Here is a 21,673-nt window from a genome sequence, read left to right on the forward strand (position 1 = left end):
CCCTTTGGTGAGCTGTCTTTGTATTTCCACATTTATTTATTATTATTATTATTATTGCTCTTTATTTTCAGACAATACGTCTATTTGGGGATATTACGTCATTATTATGAGATATTACATTTTTATTTTGAGATATAAAATCATTCTTATAAGATAATACGTCATAATTTAGAGATATTGTTATAAAATAGAAAAATATTCCAAAGAAAAACAGAAAAACAGAAACAGAGAATAACCCCGGGCGGTGTTTGGGATTTCCGAGCTCGGTGTCGGCCCGTGAACGCGGCAGCAGCAGTCGGCTCAGCTCCATTTCGCTCGCTGTTGTTTCTGCTTCGCCGCAAATTCTCCCGTTTTTACGCCGTTTTTGATTCGGAGCGGAGAAATGGGAACGACCTGAATCCTCCCGCGACACCCCCGCTCTCCTCCCGGCACCTGGACCCTGATTAACCGAAGCCCCGCCGCCGCTGAGCGTCTCCGAGCCGAAGAGAAAAACACGGTGAGTGGCTTCATCAGCGCCGGTCACAGCGAGCCCGGCCCGGGGTTCGCTCGTGCTGAGTGTCCGCGGCTGCGCTGCGGCCTGCCGGCTCTCCCGGAACTCGAGCCCCGCTGCTCGGGTTCGGAGTCCGAGGCCGTGGAGGTGGTTGGCTCACTGAGACGCTAACGCCGCATTTCAAACACTTAACGGGGGATTATGAGTGTGTTTGTGGCGGCTGCGGTGAAATAACGGAGGCTTTTCTGTCGGAGTTTAACGTTTAATCTGGAAATAAACGCGAGCGCTGCTGTTACTGCGGCTAACGCTAGCAGCTAATGCTAGCAGCCAAGGCTAATGGTAGGAGGTTGGGACGTCAGGAAAGTCTGAACTTTTGGGGTGTTACGCATGCGCAGTGGAATGACGTTATGGTTTCTGCTCAGAACTTTACATATATATTTATCTATATTTATTTATATTTAAATATATTTGTTTATAGTATCATATATTTATTTAGGTTTGCTTATATTTACATTTATATTAAATATATTTGTCTAAAGTTGCATATATTTTTTTTGTATTTGTTTATATTTAAATAGCTTATTTTGTATTCATACATATCTGTTCATATTTAAATATAAATACTTTTGATAACATCTATTATTTATCTCTAAATAAGATAAGACAGAAAATCTGATGATAAATTAATCATAAATAAATACAAAGAAATGAACTTAAAGTGAGCAATATTATTTCATTTCCTTAAATAAATCTTGTATCAGTCGCATTAAAACATTTATTATTGGATTAATCTTTTTGATAGACTCAAAATAATCTGTGAATTTAATTGAATGTTTTCTAACAGTTTTTTTTATCTTAATTTTATTGAAAGATTCAAAATAAACATTATTTTTCTTAAATGTTCAGAGTTAAACACAATATTAAAATAATAATATAAATGAAAATGAAAAATCTTTTTTTATATATCTTAAATATAGAATTTTAAAAATATTATTAATGAATATCCTGTTGATCCTCTTCAGACGCTACTGCGCATGTGTCATACAGAGCTCAGACACTCTTTCCTGTCCCTGCCTCCTTCTGTTAGCCTCGGCTGCTAACATTAGCTGCTAACGTTAGCTTGTGATGTATTTCTGTTTGTAGAACGTAACTGTTGTGTTTACCTTCATGTTTGTGACGTTTCTGGACTTTAACGTTTATTTAATTTAATTTAATTAAATGTTCGCGGCCTGAACAGCAGCGCAGTTGCTAATGAGCGTTAGCATGTGAAGCTAACATGAAGCTAACACGTAGCTGGATGCTCAGAAAGCCGCAGCAGCTGTGGGGAGCAGGCTTAACGCAGCCGGGACCGTGCCCCGGTTAGACGCGCTCATGTCGGCGTGTGTGCGGTGGAGTCCCCGGGCCCCTGGAGCCTCCGGGGCCGCGGACAGATGATGAAACCCGGGGTCACGCAGCTGCTGGACGCGTCTGAACCGTGTCTCCTCCACACTGAGCAGCTCTGCAGACAAAAGCAGGTTTGTTGGAGCAGCAGCAGAGTTTCTCCGGGCTCCTGACCTCCTCCACCCCGGGCTCCTGACCTCCTCCAGCCCGGGCCCCAGACCTCCTCCACCCCGGGCTCCAGACCTCCTCCACCCCGGGCTCCAGACCTCCTCCACCCCGGGCTCCAGACCTCCTCCACCCCGGGCTCCTGACCTCCTCCACCCCGGGCTCCTGACCTCCTCCACCCCGGGCTCCAGACCTCCTCCACCCCGGGCTCCAGACCTCCTCCACCCCGGGCTCCTGACCTCCTCCAGCCCGGGCTCCAGACCTCCTCCACCCCGGGCTCCAGACCTCCTCCAGCCCGGGCTCCAGACCTCCTCCACCCCGGGCTGCAGGGCTTGAAATCATGTCATGAAGTCAGTTATTTAGTGTTTTTATAATAAACAAATCTACAGAAAAATCAGAGTCGTCTGGAACCAAAACAGCCTTTTTTAACGGACGTCACATCTAAATTTATCGTCTTTCAGTGGAAACGACTTCAGGATCATTCGACTCTTTGTTGAAGGCTGAATCTTTATTCAAAGTTATATTTTTAAATAATAACAAACCCACGGGGCGTTCTGAGGGGAACAGAATGTTTTAAATGTTTGACTTCCTGTCCCGTTGTGTTTCCATGGTTGCAGCCAATAGCGTTGGGCGTTGCTGGTTGCCAGGGTTGTCTGTTGTTGGGTGCAGCTACTGTAGGCTGGCACTGGGTGAAATGGAGTTAGCCAATCGTGCAGCTGCTTGGGAGCCTTAGTGAAGGGGGCGTTCTTTGTCCCAGCAGCTGAGTGAGCGGAGACGGGCAACAACCAGAGTCACTATAGGCCGAGCATTCACTCCATGGACTGAGAGAAAGGAGAGGAACGCCATTCAAACGCACGCCCACATGGCTACGCTGCTCCCTGATGCTAACATCACTTTCATCTGCACTTAGCTGCAACGGCTAACGCTAACGGCTAACGCTAACTGTCAGTCAGACTCCTCTAATCCTTGTTTTGATGCTGTGGTTTTCTGGAGGGGACGGGTTCAAACAGGCTCAAACAGACTCCGCTCTCCTGGAGCTACTGGGCCGGGTCTGACCAACCTGGCAACCCCACTGCTGGACTTCTTTTTTGTTTTTGGGACGACGATCTGGAGACTCTAGATGGAGCCGTTCTGATCGTTCTACAGACTCAACCTTTAATGTTTGTGGAGCTCAGATCACATGAGTTTGTTTTGGTGACAGAAGAAAACAAAGTTCAGGTCAGGACGCTCTCCGGCAGGAAGTGATGATTAATCTGTTGATAAGAGGATCTGCACACACACACACACGCACACACAGACACACACACACGCACACACAGACACACACACACACACGCACACGCACACACAGACACGCACACACAGACACACACACACACACACACACACACACACAGACACGCACACACAGACACACACACACACACACACACACACACACAGACAGAAATTAGGCCTTAATCAACTTAGCCCGGAGGCATCAGACGCCCTGATCACTCTGCAGAGTTTGGGTTGAGCAAATGTGTCAGTGCACTTTTGTTTGTTTGTTGTTTGTTTGTTGTCATGGCAACAGGAAGAGAGCGACTCGTGCTTTGTTGTGTGTGTAGGGACTCTTCTCATGCTGCTGCAGAGGTTTGCTGTTATTTTCAGCAGCATTAGTGGTTAAAAAAGACCTTTGAATGCCTTCACCGTGCTGCCCCGAGCTAATCACTGTTAGCCACGTCCAGCTGTTAGCATCTCTCCTGGATTTCGCCGTTGGTCGTTGGTGCATTAAAAATGTCTCTGGATTATTGGATGAGTGTGTTTTCTTAAAAAGAGCCACGGATCTGTTTGAGGAACACACACACACACACACACACACACACACACACACACACACACACACACACACACACACACACACACACACACACACACACACACACACACACACACACACACACACACACACACAAACGTTAGGTTACCAAACAGGCCTACCCCAGATATATTATGACATATGTATTTGTCTTCATGTGATCACTCGGGGCTCCAGTTCGCCACTAAACGGTCGCATTTTGCAACTTAAATTTGTGTGTGTGACTGAATTTTACGCACAGTCATGTGACGAGCTCCTGAGCCGAGCGACAGCAAAACAATGACTCAAGCAAAATAGTTTTCATGTCGGCTCTTTCGGAAGAAATCAAGTGTTTAAGTGATTCAGTGAGGCAGCAGGTGACACACAGACGCAGCTGATCAGTGCAGATACGCTTCATGTCTTTACTTTTATTTACTTTAGCGCTAACACGTGAACACGCCTGCAGCAGCACAGGTGCTAAAATCACCCCCCCCAAAGAAAACACTGACATTTAAAATCCCGCCTGGTTCTCGTGGACTCTATCGTCTCCTCACACCCTTTATTCTCTCTCACATCTTTAAAAGCACAATAAAAATGTGACCCTGAGGCCACCCTCCCACTGTGCCTCCGTCCCGTGCCCCGTGCTTTAGGGTCCTTGTCCCCCCCTCCAGGCCCGTTTGTACTCACACTACCTGGGCCTCGGAGAATGCTTCTTGCTGCCTATACGTCATCACGCCGTAACACGTCACACGCATTGATGACGTCATGGCGATGCGTGGCTTTGTTTCCAGATCTTTCCGTAGACCTCAGAGTTTTTGTGCGTCTTGTCGACTGTTTTTGAATCTTTTCATCGACCAAATCTGCAGTAAACACTCCACCTCCGCATCACACCAACGTGAACCTTTCACCGCCATTGTTTGAAATGTCCGCGCATGGTCCCTCCTTCTTTTTTCTACGTCCCAACAGGCGCACAGGAAATGACCTCAGAACCGCCGTAGGCCTCGTGCTCGTACACGTGCGCACGCTCGTGCTCGTACACGTGCGCACGCTCGTGCTCGTACACGTGCAAACGTGCTTTACTAAAGCCCACCTCTCCCAAACGGGCCGTGGACGGCGAGCGTGCCGCTCCTAGACGTGGTACGGTTGCACTCACACTGGTCAAAGGAACCAGACTTTAGCCGTGACACCTGCTGGGGCACGGGACGGAGGAACAGTGGGAGTGCGCCCTGAATTTGCAAACAGCACATTTTAATTTCTGTATCTGTTATTGATTTACCGTGTGCGTCTGGAGCCCTGTAACCTGATTAAAAATAAGATTTGATCGCCCCAGTGTGTTTATTTCTGTGTTTACGTTCAAACTCCTCCGTACGCTCTTTGGATCGCTCCGTGTTCTTGCTTTGAGTTAAACGACGCGCTGCACACGACCGTTTAATGAATCGCTTCACGGATCTGGTTAATAATCCGATACCCAGCTAATTTGTCGGTGCATCCTTCTAAGATCTCCAAACATAATTCAGCCCTCAAACATCCGCAGCCTGAAAGTCTCTGAGCTTTAAACGCAGCTCCCTGAGCGTCAGGAGGTCCAGGAGCTGGTTCCTGTCGGAGTAAAGACGTTAACTCCTGTCCTTCCTGTTCTGTTCTGTCTGCAGTTGCAGAGACTACATGTCCCAGAAGCCCCTGTGAGAGCGAGCCACTTCTTCTGCGGTCCGTGTTTCCTCCCTCCCTCCGTCCCGTTGGTTGGATGAGTCCCAAACAGCGACACAACTGTGAGCAGTGATCGGGCGCTGAGCCAGACCGGGCAGCCAACGGGGAGCCAGGTGAGCGGTCACGTGACGATGACGCGGCAGTGAGGGGACCTTATTGTTTATGTCGTTGTTTTCATGACGTGTGTGTGTGTGTGTGTGTGTCCTGTAGGCTCGCCATCATGGCCGACGTGGACCCAGACACCCTGCTGGAGTGGCTCCAGATGGGGCAGGGCGACGAGCGCGACATGCAGCTCATCGCCCTGGAGCAGCTCTGCATGCTGCTGCTCATGTCGGACAACGTGGACCGCTGCTTCGAGACGTGAGTCTTCACTGCATCACAAGCGCCATTAACGACACACACTCACACCTGTGCATCTCTACACCACTGTGCACAACAATAAGCCATGAGTCAGCACCTGTGGACTCTGTCCTCAGCTCACGTCTCTCTCTCCTCTCGTTCTCAGCTGTCCCCCTCGGACGTTCCTCCCGGCGCTCTGTAAGATCTTCCTGGACGAGAGCGCCCCGGACAACGTGCTGGAGGTCACGGCCAGAGCCATCACCTACTACCTGGACGTGTCGGCCGAGTGCACCCGCAGGATCGTGGGCGTGGACGGGGCCATCAAGGCGCTGTGCAACCGGCTGGTGGTGGTGGAGCTCAACAACAGGACCAGCAGAGACCTGGCGGAGCAGTGCGTCAAGGTAGGAGGGACGGGAGCACGCCGCTCCTCCGGGCGCCGTTAGTTACTCTTCACCTGCTGTGGGACGACACACGACCTGCAGCGTTCTCTCTCCTGCTGAGTCCTGCGTGATTTAAAACCCGCACACACACACACACAGACAGAGGTGGTGGTGGCAGGTCGATTAAACTGTCATTAAAAATGCACCTTTCTCTTTTTATCCTGCAGCGTTTTGCTCGTTGTCACGGTAACCACTATAATACGTCATTACAGCACCGAAACTTACAGCGCCTCAACAAAACGGCATCGCCAGAGTTTTTTAATGTTAGAATTGAAAAGTATTCGTTTTTCGGACAAACATCGTGTGTGTGATTCACGGCTCACCTCAGACGGATAAATCATTATTTCCGTATTTTAACGTCGATGTTGACGTGAACTCAAACGCGGCGTTCCACAGCAGCAGCTGCAGACGAGTCGCCCCGTCAGCGCTTCACTAATCGTTTGTGTTTGTCGTCCAGGTGCTGGAGCTGATCTGCACCCGAGAGTCCGGCGCCGTGTTCGAGGCCGGCGGCCTCAACTGCGTGCTGAGCTTCATCAGAGACAGCGGCCACCTGGTTCACAAAGACACGCTGCACTCGGCCATGGCCGTCGTGTCCCGCCTCTGCAGCAAGATGGAGCCTCAGGACTCGTCTCTGGAGACGTGCGTGGAGTCTCTGTCCAGCCTCCTCAAACACGAAGACCACCAGGTAACCCTTGGAGCCGGCGCCGCCTCTGCCTCCTCCTCCTCCTCCTCCTCCTCCTCCTCTCTCTTCCTCCTCCCCTTCTTCCTCCTCCTCCTCCTCCTCCTCCTCTTCCTCCTCCTCGTCCTCCTCCTCCTCTTCCTCTTCCTCCTCCTCCTCCTCCTCCTCAGCAGAACTAACCGCTCTCCTTGCAGGTATCTGACGGGGCTCTGCGCTGCTTCGCCTCATTGGCTGACAGGTTCACTCGCCGTGGCGTGGACCCCGCCCCTTTGGCCAAACACGGGCTGACGGAGGAGCTGCTGTCCCGCATGGCGGCCGCCGGCGGCATGGTGTCGGGCCCCGTCTCCTCCTGTAAGCCCGGCCGGACCTCGACCGGCGCCGCCCCCTCGGCCCCGGACTCCAAACTGAGCAACCAGGTGTCGACCATCGTCAGCCTGCTGTCCACGCTGTGCAGAGGCTCGCCGCTCGTCACACACGTAGGTCGACCGCCCCTGGAACACCAGAACACAGGAAAGAACAACTGTGATGTGTTTTTTCCTCACGTGCGTCTCCTCTCTCTCCCGTCTGCAGGACCTGTTGCGTTCGGCGCTCCCAGACTCCATGGAGTCGGCTCTGGGAGGAGACGAGCGCTGCGTGCTGGACACCATGCGGCTGGTCGACCTTCTGCTCGTGCTGCTTTTCGAGGGACGGAAGGCGCTGCCCAAGTCCACGGCGGGCTCGACGGGTCGCATCCCCGGCCTGCGGCGCCTGGACAGTTCTGGGGAGAGATCCCACCGACAGCTCATCGACTGTATCCGCAGCAAGGACACCGACGCTCTGATCGACGCCATCGACACCGGAGGTGAGAACGGCGTGAGGGGTCGACACAGTATCACAGCAGACACTTCCTGTTGTGAGTCAGTGTTGTGAAGGTTGTTCTTGATTTCTGTCGCAGCTTTCGAGGTGAACTTCATGGACGATGTTGGACAGACGCTGCTGAACTGGGCCTCAGCGTTTGGAACGCAGGAGATGGTAAAAATCACAATGAACCGTAACATCACACTGTTCTCACGCAGGTGACCGCCACGACCAGGGCTGTGCACTCACTGTTCAGGGGGACCCGTAGGAACGGTGCAAAACTTTAATAAATTAAACACTCATTAATGACTCATCAGAACTACAGATGGGTCCGATCCACTCTGCATCTCTATTCAGAACTCCTCACTTTTGCGTCTTCGTCGATGTTCCACCGTCCTTTCCTCCTCTCTGTGTTTTCCTCTTTGCATCAGTCACACCGTAAACGTGCGCTGGAATCACCGTCCCTGCTCCAGACCTTTAAAGAGCGCTGACGTCACGTTGCTTCTGAGGGGAACTATTTTCTCCAGCGGTGACGTCGGGGGAGCTACTTCAGTGCGACACACAACAAATCGACGCTTTAGCGCTAACGTTTGCTACTGTCATCATTTATCTTTTTATAGCTACTACAATGTTTTTCTATATCAGCGTTATTTACCGCAGGAGCACGAGCATCAGGACAAACATTTCCCGGCCCGCAGCATGGAGCCTCCAAACTGACGTCTCCAGGGCAAGATTCTAGGGCGCACTCAGACTCTCCGTTAGTACCGTGCCCTCTGCTTTAGAGAAATTGTGGCGGCGTGAATGCGTATTGCTTATACGTCATCACCCCTCTGAGATTTAGTCTTGTCGACTGTTTTTGAATCTTTTTATCTGACAAAATCAGCTGGAAACATCTTTTTAAATATCCGTCACGGGGAACATACTCATACAAACATCAGGGCCGGCGTCAATGCTCACGCTCGTACGTGTTCATCCGTGCTTTAGTGCACCTCTTTCAACCGGGCCGAGGACGGCGCGTTACGGTTGCACCCACACCGGTCAAATGAACTAGACTTTAGCCGTGAAGTGTGTTTGGGCACGGTACCGTGACAGTGTGCGTGCGCCTGTAGTCTCATCTGGCGAGTGGTGACCACTAGTTTACAGCCCTGACTGCGACGACTGTGGTCACAAGACGGACACTTCAGTGCGTCCTGATGTTGCATCAGTTCAGATGAAATCAAGACTTGTGCTAACCAGCTAACGCCTGTTAGCGTGTGGGACACCTGCAGACGGCTCTTCAGGCTTCGTCCTCACTGTAATTTGAGCGACTGACCACACTTCACTTGTTGGTGCCAACGGCGACAGCTTAATGTTAATAATCGTGTTTGTTGTTGTTCCAGGTGGAGTTTCTGTGTGAGAGGGGGGCGGACGTCAACAGAGGTCAGAGGTCGTCTTCACTTCACTACGCTGCCTGTTTCGGACGCCCACAAGTGGCCAAAGTAATGAAACACAGAGAGAATACGTGAAGGCTGCAGATATTTGTTGTTTTTGTTGTGATGCAGATTAATCAGATCAGAAAAACTTAATTAAAGAGCAACAAATAAATAGAAATATCAACATTTTCTCGTATTTAAATTGAACACAGCAACAATAATATTTTCTAAGGAGTGGTTGTGTTGTAAACATGCGATCGTCCCGTGTGTTTAGACTCTGCTGCGTCACGGCGCCAACCCTGACCTGAGAGACGAGGACGGGAAGACTCCTCTGGACAAGGCGAGGGAGCGAGGACACACCGAGGTGGTGGCGATCCTGCAGTCCCCAGGTCAGTCTGCACGTCACGCTTTCAACCCTTAAAAAAGAACAAAGACTTCAGACTCTCTGACCCTGTGTGTGTGCGTGCGTGCGTCCTGCAGGAGACTGGATGTGTCCCGTGAACAAAGGCGATGACAAGAAGAAGAAAGACGTGAACAAAGAGGAGGAGGAGGGCAGCGAGCCCAAAGGAGACCCAGAGATGGCTCCCATCTACCTGAGGAGGCTGCTGCCTGTTTTTGCACAAACCTTCCAGCAAACCATGCTGCCTTCCATCAGGTGAACACACACACACACACGCGCACACACACACACACACGCAGGACTGCTGAGGTCAGGAGAGGCAGATGGAGGACAGACTGAAGCTCCTTAATCTCGGTTTGATGAGAGCAGATGGGATCAGGGTGCGTGGTTCAGCCTTGTCCCTGCTCCACACACCTGAGTCTGACGATGATCAAACCTTTGGCAGTCGCTCTCCGGGCGCAGCGTTGGCGCCCCCTGACTTAGAGCCCGTCCACACGAACATGTGTGTTTCTGAAACCGTGTGTTTCTCTGTTTCATCCACACGTCACCGCAGCTGCTGCTCCTGGAACCAGAGTCCAGGGGGAACCTGTTTTTAAAACACAATTTCTTGTTGACTTTGTTTGACGTCACACTGTGTGACGGTGAACAGTCGGTTGTTTCCATGGAAACACGTGGAGCAGCTGACGGAGTTGCTGTAATGGAAGACCTCACAAAATCCTGGTGCCAACTTTCTCTCTGATTTTAAACTCATGAGTGAAGTGAGAAGTGACTCTGCCTTGGTGCCTTTGTTGTTTAGCCGTTATGAGTGTTTCCAGCCTTGTGATTGGCTGAAATGGCCGTCCTGTTAGGAGCGCTATCGCCACCTGCTGCTGTGGAATGAGCACCGCCCTGTTAGAGGTGGATTTTGCTGTTTCGTGTGGATGGAGATATTTTTTCACACACTGGTGGAGCGGACAGGATTTATTTTGAACCGGGGCCGTAAAAGTGGGGTTTCACAAACACCCGTGTTCCTGTGGACGCGTCCCGTGTTCCTGTGGACGCGTCCCGTGTTCCTGTGGACGCGTCCCGTGTTCCTGTGGACGCGTCCCGTGTTCCTGTAGACGCGTCCCGTGTTCCTGTGGACGCGCCGTCTCATTGATCGTCCGCACAGTTCAAACCCAAGTCGTCTTCTTCTTCTTTGGGAAAATCTAATAGTTGAGTCACATGCAGCTGCTCAGAACTCGACAGTCTGCACCTTTACTGCATCTGAGACTGAAAATACAAGTGTGTTAAGTAACGTGTAGGACTCCAGACCTCACACTCCTAAATACAAATATAACTAAATACATGGAGTTTCACTAAGGTCTCACTTCTTCTCTTTGGAACCAAATCTGGTTTGAACTTCCTGATTTATCTTTGTGTGAACCAGAGTGGTCAACAGGACGCTAACACGCTAAATTAGCTGCGTGCTAACCCTTTAGATCTCCTCTCCGTAAAAGACATCGCTTATGTTATTTATTCATTTCTGAGACGTATTCTGACCAAAGTGTCCCAGACTGAACCCTGATGGTTCAGAACAACGGCTCAACTTGAAGCATCTCAGTCGACGCTGATTTATTGTGTGTGTGTGTGTGTGTGTGTGTGTGTTTATTTGTGTGTGTGTGTGTGTGTGTGTGTGTGTGTGTGTGTGTGTGTGTGTGTTTTTAGGAAAGCCAGTCTGGCTCTGATCAGGAAGATGGTTCACTACAGCAGTGAAGTCCTGCTGAAGGAGGTGTGTGACAGTGAGACAGGACACAACCTCCCCACTGTGCTGGTGGAGATCACTGCCACTGTCCTGGACCAGGAGGTACACACACACACACACACACACACACACCCCTACCTAACGTGAAGCAGGTGGAGTGTTCTAAGCCCGTCTCTGTCTCCGTGCCTCAGGACGATGACGACGGTCACCTCCTGGCGCTGCAGATCATCAGAGACCTGGTGGATAAAGGCGGAGACGTCTTCCTCGACCAGCTGGCTCGACTGGGAGTCATCAACAAGGTGTCCACTCTGGCCGGGCCGGCGTCCGACGACGAGAACGAAGACGAAACCAAACCTGAGAAGGTAGAGAGAAAGAGAGAGAGAGCGAGGGAGAGAGAGAGCTTCATCTGAAATGTCCGTTACTTTAATCCAAACCTGAGCCTGTGCGTGGTGTTTGCGTCTCCCGCAGGAGGAGGAGGCGCAGGAGGACGCCAGGGAGGTGCAGCAGGGGAAGCCGTACCACTGGAAGGACTGGTCCATCATCAGGGGGCGGGACTGCCTCTACATCTGGTCGGACGCCGCTGCGCTGGAGCTCTCCAACGGCTCCAACGGCTGGTTCAGGTTCATCCTGGACGGGAAGCTGGCCACCATGTACTCCAGCGGGAGTCCAGAGGGGGGGTCGGACAGCTCCGGTGAGAACCGCGCCTCACTCAGCGCTCTGTGTGCTTATCTGTCGCTCCTGCTCACCACCTCCTCCTCCTCCTCCACCTCCTCTCATCGTCCTCCTCTCCCCCTCCACCTCCTCCTTCTCCTCTTCCTCCTCTCGTCCTCCTCCTCTCTCTCTCTCTCTCTCTCTCTCTTCTCCTCCTCCTCCTCTCTCGTCTTCTCCTCCTCCTCTCCTCCTCTCTCTCTCCTCACCACCTCCTCCTCTCTCTCCTCACCACCTCCTCCTCCTCCTCTCTCTCTCTCTCCTCCTCTCCCTCCTCCTCCTCTCTCTCACCTCCTCCTCCTCACCACCTCCTCTCTCTCTCCTCACCACCTCCTCCTCCTCCTCTCTCTCTCTCTCTCCTCCTCTCCCTCCTCCTCCTCTCTCTCTCTCCTCACCACCTCCTCCTCTCTCTCCTCACCACCTCCTCCTCCTCCTCTCTCTCTCTCTCCTCCTCTCCCTCCTCCTCCTCTCTCTCACCTCCTCCTCCTCTCCTCCTCCTCTCTCTCTCTCCTCACCACCTCCTCCTCTCTCTCTCCTCACCACCTCCTCCTCCTCTCCTCCTCTCTCTCTCTCCTCACCACCACCTCCTCCTCTCGTCCCGCAGAGTCTCGCAGCGAGTTCCTGGAGAAGCTGCAGCGTGCGAGGAGTCAGGTGAAGCCGGTGACGGCCAGTCAGCCCATCCTGTCCAGCGTGGGTCCCACCAAGCTGACGGTGGGGAACTGGTCCCTGACCTGCCTGAAGGACGGAGAGATCGCCATCCACAACTCGGACGGGCAGCAGGCCACCATCCTGAAGGAGGACCTGCCGGGCTTCGTGTTCGAGTCCAACAGAGGAACCAAACACTCGTTCACCGCTGAGACTTCGCTGGGTGAGTCCCCGCACCTGCTGCTGCAACTACAACAACAACCACAACAATCAACTTTTGTTACTTGGCAGGATGTTTAAACGTGTGTGTCTCTGTGTGTGTGTGTGTGTGTGTGTCTCTCTGTGTGTGTGTGCGTGTGTGTGCAGGCTCTGAGTTTGTGACGGGCTGGACGGGGAAGCGCGGCAGGAAGCTGAAGTCGAAGCTGGAGAAGACGAAGCAGAAGGTGAAGAGCATGGCGAGGGAGCTGTACGACGACCACTTCAAAGCCGTGGAGAGCATGCCCCGAGGAGTGGTGGTCACTCTGAGGAACATCTCCACCCAGCTGGAGTCAGCCTGGGAGCTGCACACACACAGACAGGTGCTCACACACACACACACTCAGAGACACACACACACACACACACACACACACACACACACACACACACACACACACACACACACACACACACACACAGCTGGAGTCAGCCTGGGAGCTGCACACACACAGACAGGTACACACACTCAGAGACACACACACACACCCAGCTGGAGTCAGCCTGGGAGCTGCACACACACTCGCTCACGCCTTCACGCGCCCTGACTCTCACGCCTTCTGTGTCCTCAGTGTGCGGAGGGGGAGAACACGTGGAGGGACCTGATGAAGACGGCGCTGGAGAACCTCATCGTGGTTCTGAAGGACGAGAACACCATCTCTCCGTACGAGATGTGCAGCAGCGGCCTGGTCCAGGCTCTGTTCACCGTCCTCAACAGCGTGAGTGCCTTCTGTTTGATCCCACCGCAGCACGCCGTCACGCCACGCTGAAGTGTCCTTAACCCTGTGTGTGTCTCTGTGTGTGTGTGTGTGTGTGTGTGTGTGTGTGTGTGTGTGTGTGCAGAGCATAGATCTGGACATGAAACATGATTGTAAGCCTTTGATGGAGAGGATCAATGTCTTTAAGGCGGCTTTCAGCGAGAACGAAGACGATGAAAGGTAAGTTCTCCATGTTTGACCTCCACAGTCGTGACCTCTGACCTCCACAGTCGTGACCTCTGACCTCCACAGTCGTGACCTCTGACCTCCACATGTGTGAAAGTAAACTGTCCCCTGTGTGTCCACCCGTCTGTCCCCCCCTGTGGTCCACCCGTCTGTCCCCCCCTGTGGTCCACCCGTCTGTCCCCTGTGTGTCCACCCGTCTGTCCCCTGTGTTTCCACCCGTCTGTCCCCTGTGTGTCCACCCGTCTGTCCCCCCTGTGGTCCACCCGTCTGTCCCCCCCTGTGGTCCACCCGTCTGTCCCCCCCTGTGGTCCACCCGTCTGTCCCCCCCTGTGGTCCACCCGTCTGTCCCCTGTGTGTCCACCCGTCTGTCCCCTGTGTGTCCACCCGTCTGTCCCCTGTGTGTCCACCCGTCTGTCACCCCCTGTGGTCCACCCGTCTGTCCCCTGTGTGTCCACCCGTCTGTCCCCCCCTGTGGTCCACCCGTCTGTCCCCCCCTGTGGTCCACCCGTCTGTCCCCCCCTGTGGTCCACCCGTCTGTCCCCTGTTGTCCACCCGTCTGTCCCTGCCCGTCTGTCCCCTGTGGTCCACCCGTCTGTCCCCTGTGGTCCACCCGTCTGTCCCCTGTTGTCCACCCGTCTGTCCCCTGTGGTCCACCCGTCTGTCCCCTGTGGTCCACCCGTCTGTCCCCTGTTGTCCACCCGTCTGTCCCTGCCCATCTGTCCCCTGTTGTCCGCCCGTCTGTCCCCTGTGATCCTCCCGTGTGTCCCCTGTGGTCCACCCGTCTCTCCCGTGTGTCCGCCCGTCTGTCCCCTGTGATCCTCCCGTGTGTCCCCTGTGGTCCACCCGTCTCTCCCGTGTGTCCCTGCCCGTCTGTCCCCTGTGGTCCTCCCATCTGTCCCCTGTGGTCTGTCCCCTGTGGTCCGCCCGTCTGTCCCCGTCTGTCAGGTCTAACTGTGCTTGTTTGCGTCTGCAGCCGACCCGCTGTGGCCTTAATCCGTAAACTGATCGCCGTCCTGGAGTCGATCGAGCGTCTGCCTCTGCACCTGTACGACACTCCAGGGTCCTCCTACAACCTGCAGGTGAGTCTCAGCGAGCCCCGGCCCTGCTCCCACGCTCTGCACCTCCTGAACAGCTGATCTCATGCGAGTGTGTGTGTGTTTGTGTCGGCGCTCGTCAGATCTTGACCCGGAGGCTGCGGTTCCGTCTGGAGCGAGCTCCCGGGGAGACGGCTCTGATCGACCGCACGGGCCGCATGCTGAAGATGGAGCCGCTGGCCACAGTGGAGTCTCTGGAGCAGTACCTGCTGAAGATGGTGAGTGTACAGCCCACGCCTCTCAGGTCACACACACACACACACACACACACACACACACAGCAGACACACACAGACACACACACACACAGCAGACACATTTGTTCTCAGCTCCAGTGGCTAACGCTAAAGCTAGCGTTTCAAATCTGCTGTGAAGACGAGGAGAACTGACACTTTAGGCACTTTCTGATTGGATCAAACAGGAAGTCACTGTGGTTCAGTTTCTAACCTCCTCTTCCTCCTCTTCCTCCTCCTCTTCCTCCTCCTCTTCTTCCTCCTCCTCCTCCTCCTCCTCCTCCTCCAGGTGGCGAAGCAGTGGTACGACTTTGAGCGCTCGTCCTTCGTCTTCGTGAGGAAGCTGAGGGAGGGTCAGACCTTCACGTTCAGACACCAACACGACTTTGACGAGAACGGAATCATCTACTGGGTCGGAACCAACGCCAAGTACGAACAGCTCCTTTAGTTTCCATCGGAACATCATCAGAGCCGGACGTTAGTGGATGTTTGATCCAATCCCGTCCTCTTTGTGTTGTGGTCAGGACGGCGTATGAGTGGGTGAACCCTGCCGCCTACGGCCTGGTGGTGGTGACTTCATCAGAGGGCCGCAACCTCCCCTACGGGCGGCTGGAGGACATCCTGAGCCGGGACAGCTCCGCCCTCAACTGCCACACCAACGACGACAAGAACGCCTGGTTCGCCGTCGACCTCGGCCTCTGGGTCATTCCCTCAGCGTACACCCTGAGACACGCCAGGTGACTAACCACACACACACACCTGAGACACACACACCTGAGACACACACACCTGAGACACACACACCTGAGACACACACACCTGAGACACACACACCTGAGACACACACACCTGTGACACACACACCTGAGACACGCCAGGTAACACACCACACACACGCACACACACCTGAGACACACACACCTGAGACACACACACACCTGAGACACACACACCTGAGACACACACACCTGAGACACGCACACCTGAGACACACACACACCTGAGACACACACACACACCTGAGACACGCCAGGTAACTAACCACACACACACCTGAGACACACACACACACCTGAAACACGCCAGGTAACACACCCAACACACCTGAGACACACACACCTGAGACACGCCAGGTAACAAACCACACACACACCCTGAGACACACACACCTGAGACACACACACCTGAGACACGACAGGTAACGCACCCAACACACACACCTGAGACACACACACCCTGAGACACACACACCCTGAGACACGCCAGGTAACTAACCCAACACACACCTGAGGCACACACACCCTGAGGCACACACACCCTGAGGCACACACACCCTGAGGCACACACACCCTGAGGCACACACACACCTGAGACACACACACACCTGAGACACACACACACCTGAGACACGTTTTTTTAAATCTCTCTCCTCCTCTTCGTCCTCTTCCTCAGGGGCTACGGTCGCTCTGCGTTGAGGAACTGGGTGTTCCAGGTGTCGAAGGACGGTCAGAACTGGACGACGCTCTACACCCACGTAGACGACTGCAGCCTCAACGAGCCGGGGTAGGACGTCGCTCTTTGTGCCATCAGGTGACCTGTAACCCGCTGTAGTGATCAGCTGATGTGACCCTCCTGTGTCCGTGTGTCCGTCTCTCTCCCTCTCAGGTCGACGGCCACGTGGCCGCTGGACCCGTCCAAAGAGGAGAAGCAGGGCTGGAGACACATCCGCATCAAACAGATGGGGAAGAACGCCAGCGGTCAGACTCACTACCTGTCTCTGTCCGGGCTGGAGCTGTACGGCACCGTCACCGCCGTCTGTGAGGACCAGCTGGGTGAGGCCCCGCCCCCTTTGCATCTATTTTTAGTCATTTTGCCTCTTTTTGTGCTGGTTTTGCATCTATTTTGAGTAATTTTGCATCTTTTTGTGGTGGTTCTTTGTGGTACAGAGGATTATTCTGGATAGAAATATGTAGTTTACTTCAGCTTGAAGGTGTTTGAAAAGACTTTACCTGCAGGATCCCTGTGTCCATCCGTCTCGTCCCTCTGGGTGTTTGATACGAGCCGTCGTCTCTGTGTCTCACCTTCCTCAGGTAAAGCTGTGAAGGAGGCGGAGGCCAACCTGCGGCGTCAGCGGCGCCTGTTTCGCTCCCAGGTGATGAAGTACATCGTCCCCGGGGCGCGGGTCGTCCGCGGCATCGACTGGAAGTGGCGCGACCAGGACGGCAACCCGGCCGGAGAGGGCACCGTCACCGGAGAGGCTCACAACGGTAAGAGAGTGAAAACTAAGAAGGTGTGTGCTGTTCCTCCTGCAGCTTCACAGACGACGAAGTCACACACTGACTCACTTTCCTTCAGGTTCATGGAGACGAGTCCGGCTCCTGTTTGTGCTCACACCTTCATCTGTGGGAAGATATTTGTGTCAGCAAGTCCTCCATTCAAAACATTATTTTCCCCTAAGTTTAACAGGAAGTTCTCATTTCTCTTCCGCTGTTTAAGTCGAGGTCAAACTGAGAAACAGTTAAACATAAAGACACACACATTCAAAGACAGTTTAATTTAAGTTTAAGTGAGTTTTTCTCTGACGTGCTGCTGCAGATATCTGCCCACAGTCGACATGTTTTAATCCCTGTTCTCTGCAGGCTCCCGTGAGAAAGCACATTTCTGCATCCACCATTTTGTCCCTCAACGTCCCCCACACGACCTTTAACACGACCTCTGAATGTCCCCCACACAACCTTTAACACGACCTCTGAACGTCCCCCACACAACCTTTAACACGACCTCTGAATGTCCCCCACACAACCTTTAACACGACCTCTGAACGTCCCCCACACGACCTTTAACACGACCTCTGAACGTCCCCCACACGGCCTCTGAACGTCCCCCACACGACCTCTGAATGTCCCCCACACGACTTTTAACACAACCTCTGAACGTCCCCCACACGACCTTTAACGTGGCCTCTGAAAGTCCCCCACACGACCTTTAACACGACCTCTGAACGTCCCCCACACGACCTTTAACACGACCTCTGAACGTCCCCCACACGACCTTTAACACGACCTCTGAACGTCCCCCACACGACCTTTAACACAACCTCTGAACGTCCCCCACACGACCTTTAACACGACCTCTGAACGTCCCCCACACGACCTTTAACACGACCTCTGAATGTCCCCCACACGACCTTTAACACAACCTCTGAACGTCCCCCACACGACCTTTAACACGACCTCTGAACGTCCCCCACACGCCCTTTAACACGACCTCTGAACGTCCCCCACACGACCTTTAACACGACCTCTGAACGTCCCCCACACGACCTTTAACACGACCTCTGAACGTCCCCCACACGACCTTTAACACGACCTCTGAACGTCCCCCACACGACCTTTAACACGACCTCTGAACGTCCCCCACACGCCCCCACACGACCTTTAACATGAAATTGTATCTTCATTTCTTTCACAAATGGCTTAAGAATAGAAATGTAATTTAATTTCTTCTCCCTCTGGTGTTCTGAAACAATTTTAAGTTGTTTAAAGCTTAACAGCGTCTCTTTAAATGTGATTTTTAATGAGAAAAAATGCTGGAAAAGCCTGAAAGTGCTTGAGTCTGACCTCAGAGAAGGTGTCTGAACCCTGAAAGAGGCCGTCTGACGTTTATTTATTGTGAGTCGACAGTTTTTTAAAATATCAGCGCGACGTAAAAACAAAGCTCCTCACGTCCTCTGACAGTCTGGAGGCTCTGACGTCGTCTTCTACGGCGTGTTGTCACGGGAACAGTGACGTCACTTTCCCCCTTCTTATTGGTCGTTACCGTGGAAATGATCGTTCAGAAGCAGTGAGATTAACGTGAAATATTCACCTTAAAACAGAAACAAACGTTTGAACAATAACAATCACTTCTTAAAGTGTAACTCCGGTGAAAATGGAATGTATAGAGAATTGCTAACAGTCGGACGTGGCTAACAGTGGTTAGCTCGGGGCAGTACGGTGAAGGCATTCAAAGGTCTTTTTTAACCACTAATGCTGCTGAAAATAACAGCAAACCTCTGCAGCAGCATGAGAAGAGTCCCTACACACACAACAAAGCACCAATGGGCTCCTTCCACTGTAATGGACTTTACTATGAGAGGAGCTGGTACAGGGGCCAGTAGGTAAGTCTTTAAAACTCTCTTTAATAAACTCTGGCTTCACTAACTACGCTGATGATGCTTTGTTGTGTGTGTAGGGACTCTTCTCATGCTGCTGCAGAGGTTTGCTGTTATTTTCAGCAGCATTAGTGGTTAAAAAAGACCTTTGAATGCCTTCACCGTGCTGCCCCGAGCTAACCACTGTAAAGGTTCATTCCTGCTCTGGTTAGCTCCTCCCACAGACGCAGCTGCAGCCTTCTGTGCGTCCTCTGCGTCCGTCTCCTCCGTATTTCTGTCCGTATCCTGAAAGCTGACGGATGCGTACAGATACAGAGCAAACGCTGCAGTACCACCTGAAACCGTGTGTCCAGTGTCGAGCACCGTGAACATCAGGAGCGAGCGAGTCATCGAAGCCCCGACGGACGTCCTGAAACACTGACGGAGACGTCGGTCGTCACTTTGTCTCATCTGTCAAACCAACGTGTGGAATTCTGCGTCCACACTCTGGGACGTCTTTAGCGTCTCACAGACCACCGCCGGCTACAACGCTGCCGCCATTTTGACTCAGGACGCTTCTCTCCTCCATCGCCTCCATCTTTGTTGGGGTCAAACTTTACTGGAGCAACTTTTGACTCCGGAAACCTTGGTTGGAGAGCCATAATATAAATAATATTAATAATGATAATAATAATAATAATTCAGGGATAGAAGAAGGTGAAATGAACCCTCGTCTGTGTCGTGATCAGAGCGCCGCCGTCAGCACGCGCTCTTCTGTCTGAACCCTCCAACAGGTGTGTTGGACGTGCTGTTGATCTGTGCTCCTGCAGGACATCAGAGCCCTCCTCTCCTCCTCCTCCTCTCTGCCTCCTCCTCCTCCTCTCTGCCTCCTCCTCTTCCTCCTCCTCCTCTCCTCCTCCTCCTCCTCCTCCTCTCGGTGTTTCTGTGTTTCCACTCAGATCTGATGTTCTGTCGGCGAGCTCCCAGACGCAGCAGCAGCAGCAGCAGCAGCAGCTCTGCGGACGATCATTTTGAGCCAATCACGTTCCAGGATTTAGTTGTTTCTCTGTTTTAATTCATTTCTTTTTGTTGCTTCTTTGACAGGAAATATTTTCTACTTTTGCTTTGATTGTCATTTTCTGTGACTGTGTTCATATTTTCTCTCTCATGGCTCCACCTGGACCCAAACACACACCAGCGTTTTCAGACCGTGGTGTTTTTACAGCAACAACATTCATATAAATATATGAATATGCTCATGTTCTGAAAGGGTGAGCACCGTGTGAACCCACCGTGTCCCTTCTTATATCCTGTCAGGGCTGAAAATGAGCTGTCGACCAGGAAGTGATGTCTTTTGTTAACCTGTTGTCACGGAGACCAAAGGAAGCTGCAGGTTTAATCATGTTCGCAGCTTCCAAACACTTTAATGAACAGCATCAACGTTTAAAAAGCTCCGCTCACAGAAAACTCTGCTGCGTATCAGATCGAGCGCTTCCTCAGCTCAGCGACGACTCGCCTCAGCACGTGAGAACGAGACGTTTATGTTTTGTTTGGGGAGATTTTGAATTGTCAGATTAAATACAGAGTAACACAGTCATGATGAAACTGAGGGCGCCCTCCCACTGTGCCTCCGTCCCGTGCCCCGTGCTTTAGGGTCCTTGTCCCCCCCTCCAGGCCCGTTTGTACTCACACTACCTGGGCCTCGGAGAATGCTTCTTGCTGCCTATACGTCATCACGCCGTAACACGTCACACGCATTGATGACGTCATGGCGATGCATGGCTTTGTTTCCAGATCTTTCCGTAGACCTCGGAGTTTTTGTGCGTCTTGTCGACTGTTTTTGATCAGGAACTATTTTCTGAGAGGGGGGCGGGACCTTTCGTTGGGAGGGTCGGACGGTGAGGGTCGGTGAAACCGCACTTTTACAAAAACCACCCTTGACTCCGCTCACAAAGAACAGCTGCGGTTCGTGCGGATGAAAGGATGAAACGAGAGAGAAACAGTGAGTTTCAGTTTCGTTTTCCCCGTTAGGAGCGGAGCCTCTTCAAACATACGAGTGAATCTCCAACGCTTTTGCAGTTTTCTGAGAGTTTGAAACAGGCGACCGTGCAGAGACAGAATTTACCCTACACAACAGGAGGCTGTTTATTTGTTTAGTGAAAGGATCCAGAAACGCCTCCTGTTGGATCTGAAAACACAGTTACACCAAATGTACCTGACGTTAAAGGGGGCGGGGGGGAAACACTGATGTGAAAT

At 52.5% G+C, this 21,673-nt stretch overlaps 1 protein-coding gene across 1 annotated transcript in view; it reads left to right on the forward strand.

The window, feature by feature from the left end:
- Positions 1 to 295: 295 nt before the first annotated feature.
- Positions 296 to 21,673, forward strand: part of hectd1 (HECT domain containing 1) — a 34,836-nt gene continuing 13,458 nt past the window's right edge. The window contains 25 exon segments of the mRNA XM_083923776.1: positions 296 to 496; positions 5,522 to 5,689; positions 5,787 to 5,936; positions 6,082 to 6,316; positions 6,813 to 7,040; positions 7,229 to 7,510; positions 7,605 to 7,875; positions 7,969 to 8,045; positions 9,251 to 9,349; positions 9,558 to 9,672; positions 9,764 to 9,938; positions 11,370 to 11,508; positions 11,598 to 11,768; positions 11,875 to 12,097; positions 12,719 to 12,982; positions 13,126 to 13,337; positions 13,587 to 13,733; positions 13,858 to 13,952; positions 14,932 to 15,037; positions 15,136 to 15,270; positions 15,575 to 15,714; positions 15,810 to 16,022; positions 16,738 to 16,848; positions 16,951 to 17,117; positions 17,376 to 17,552. Coding sequence (XP_083779902.1) covers positions 5,797 to 5,936; positions 6,082 to 6,316; positions 6,813 to 7,040; positions 7,229 to 7,510; positions 7,605 to 7,875; positions 7,969 to 8,045; positions 9,251 to 9,349; positions 9,558 to 9,672; positions 9,764 to 9,938; positions 11,370 to 11,508; positions 11,598 to 11,768; positions 11,875 to 12,097; positions 12,719 to 12,982; positions 13,126 to 13,337; positions 13,587 to 13,733; positions 13,858 to 13,952; positions 14,932 to 15,037; positions 15,136 to 15,270; positions 15,575 to 15,714; positions 15,810 to 16,022; positions 16,738 to 16,848; positions 16,951 to 17,117; positions 17,376 to 17,552 — 3,922 coding nt within the window. The 5' untranslated portion in view covers positions 296 to 496; positions 5,522 to 5,689; positions 5,787 to 5,796.

Source organism: Echiichthys vipera, assembly GCF_963691815.1.
Source record: "Echiichthys vipera genome assembly, chromosome: 12".
Taxonomy (NCBI): domain Eukaryota; kingdom Metazoa; phylum Chordata; class Actinopteri; order Perciformes; family Trachinidae; genus Echiichthys; species Echiichthys vipera.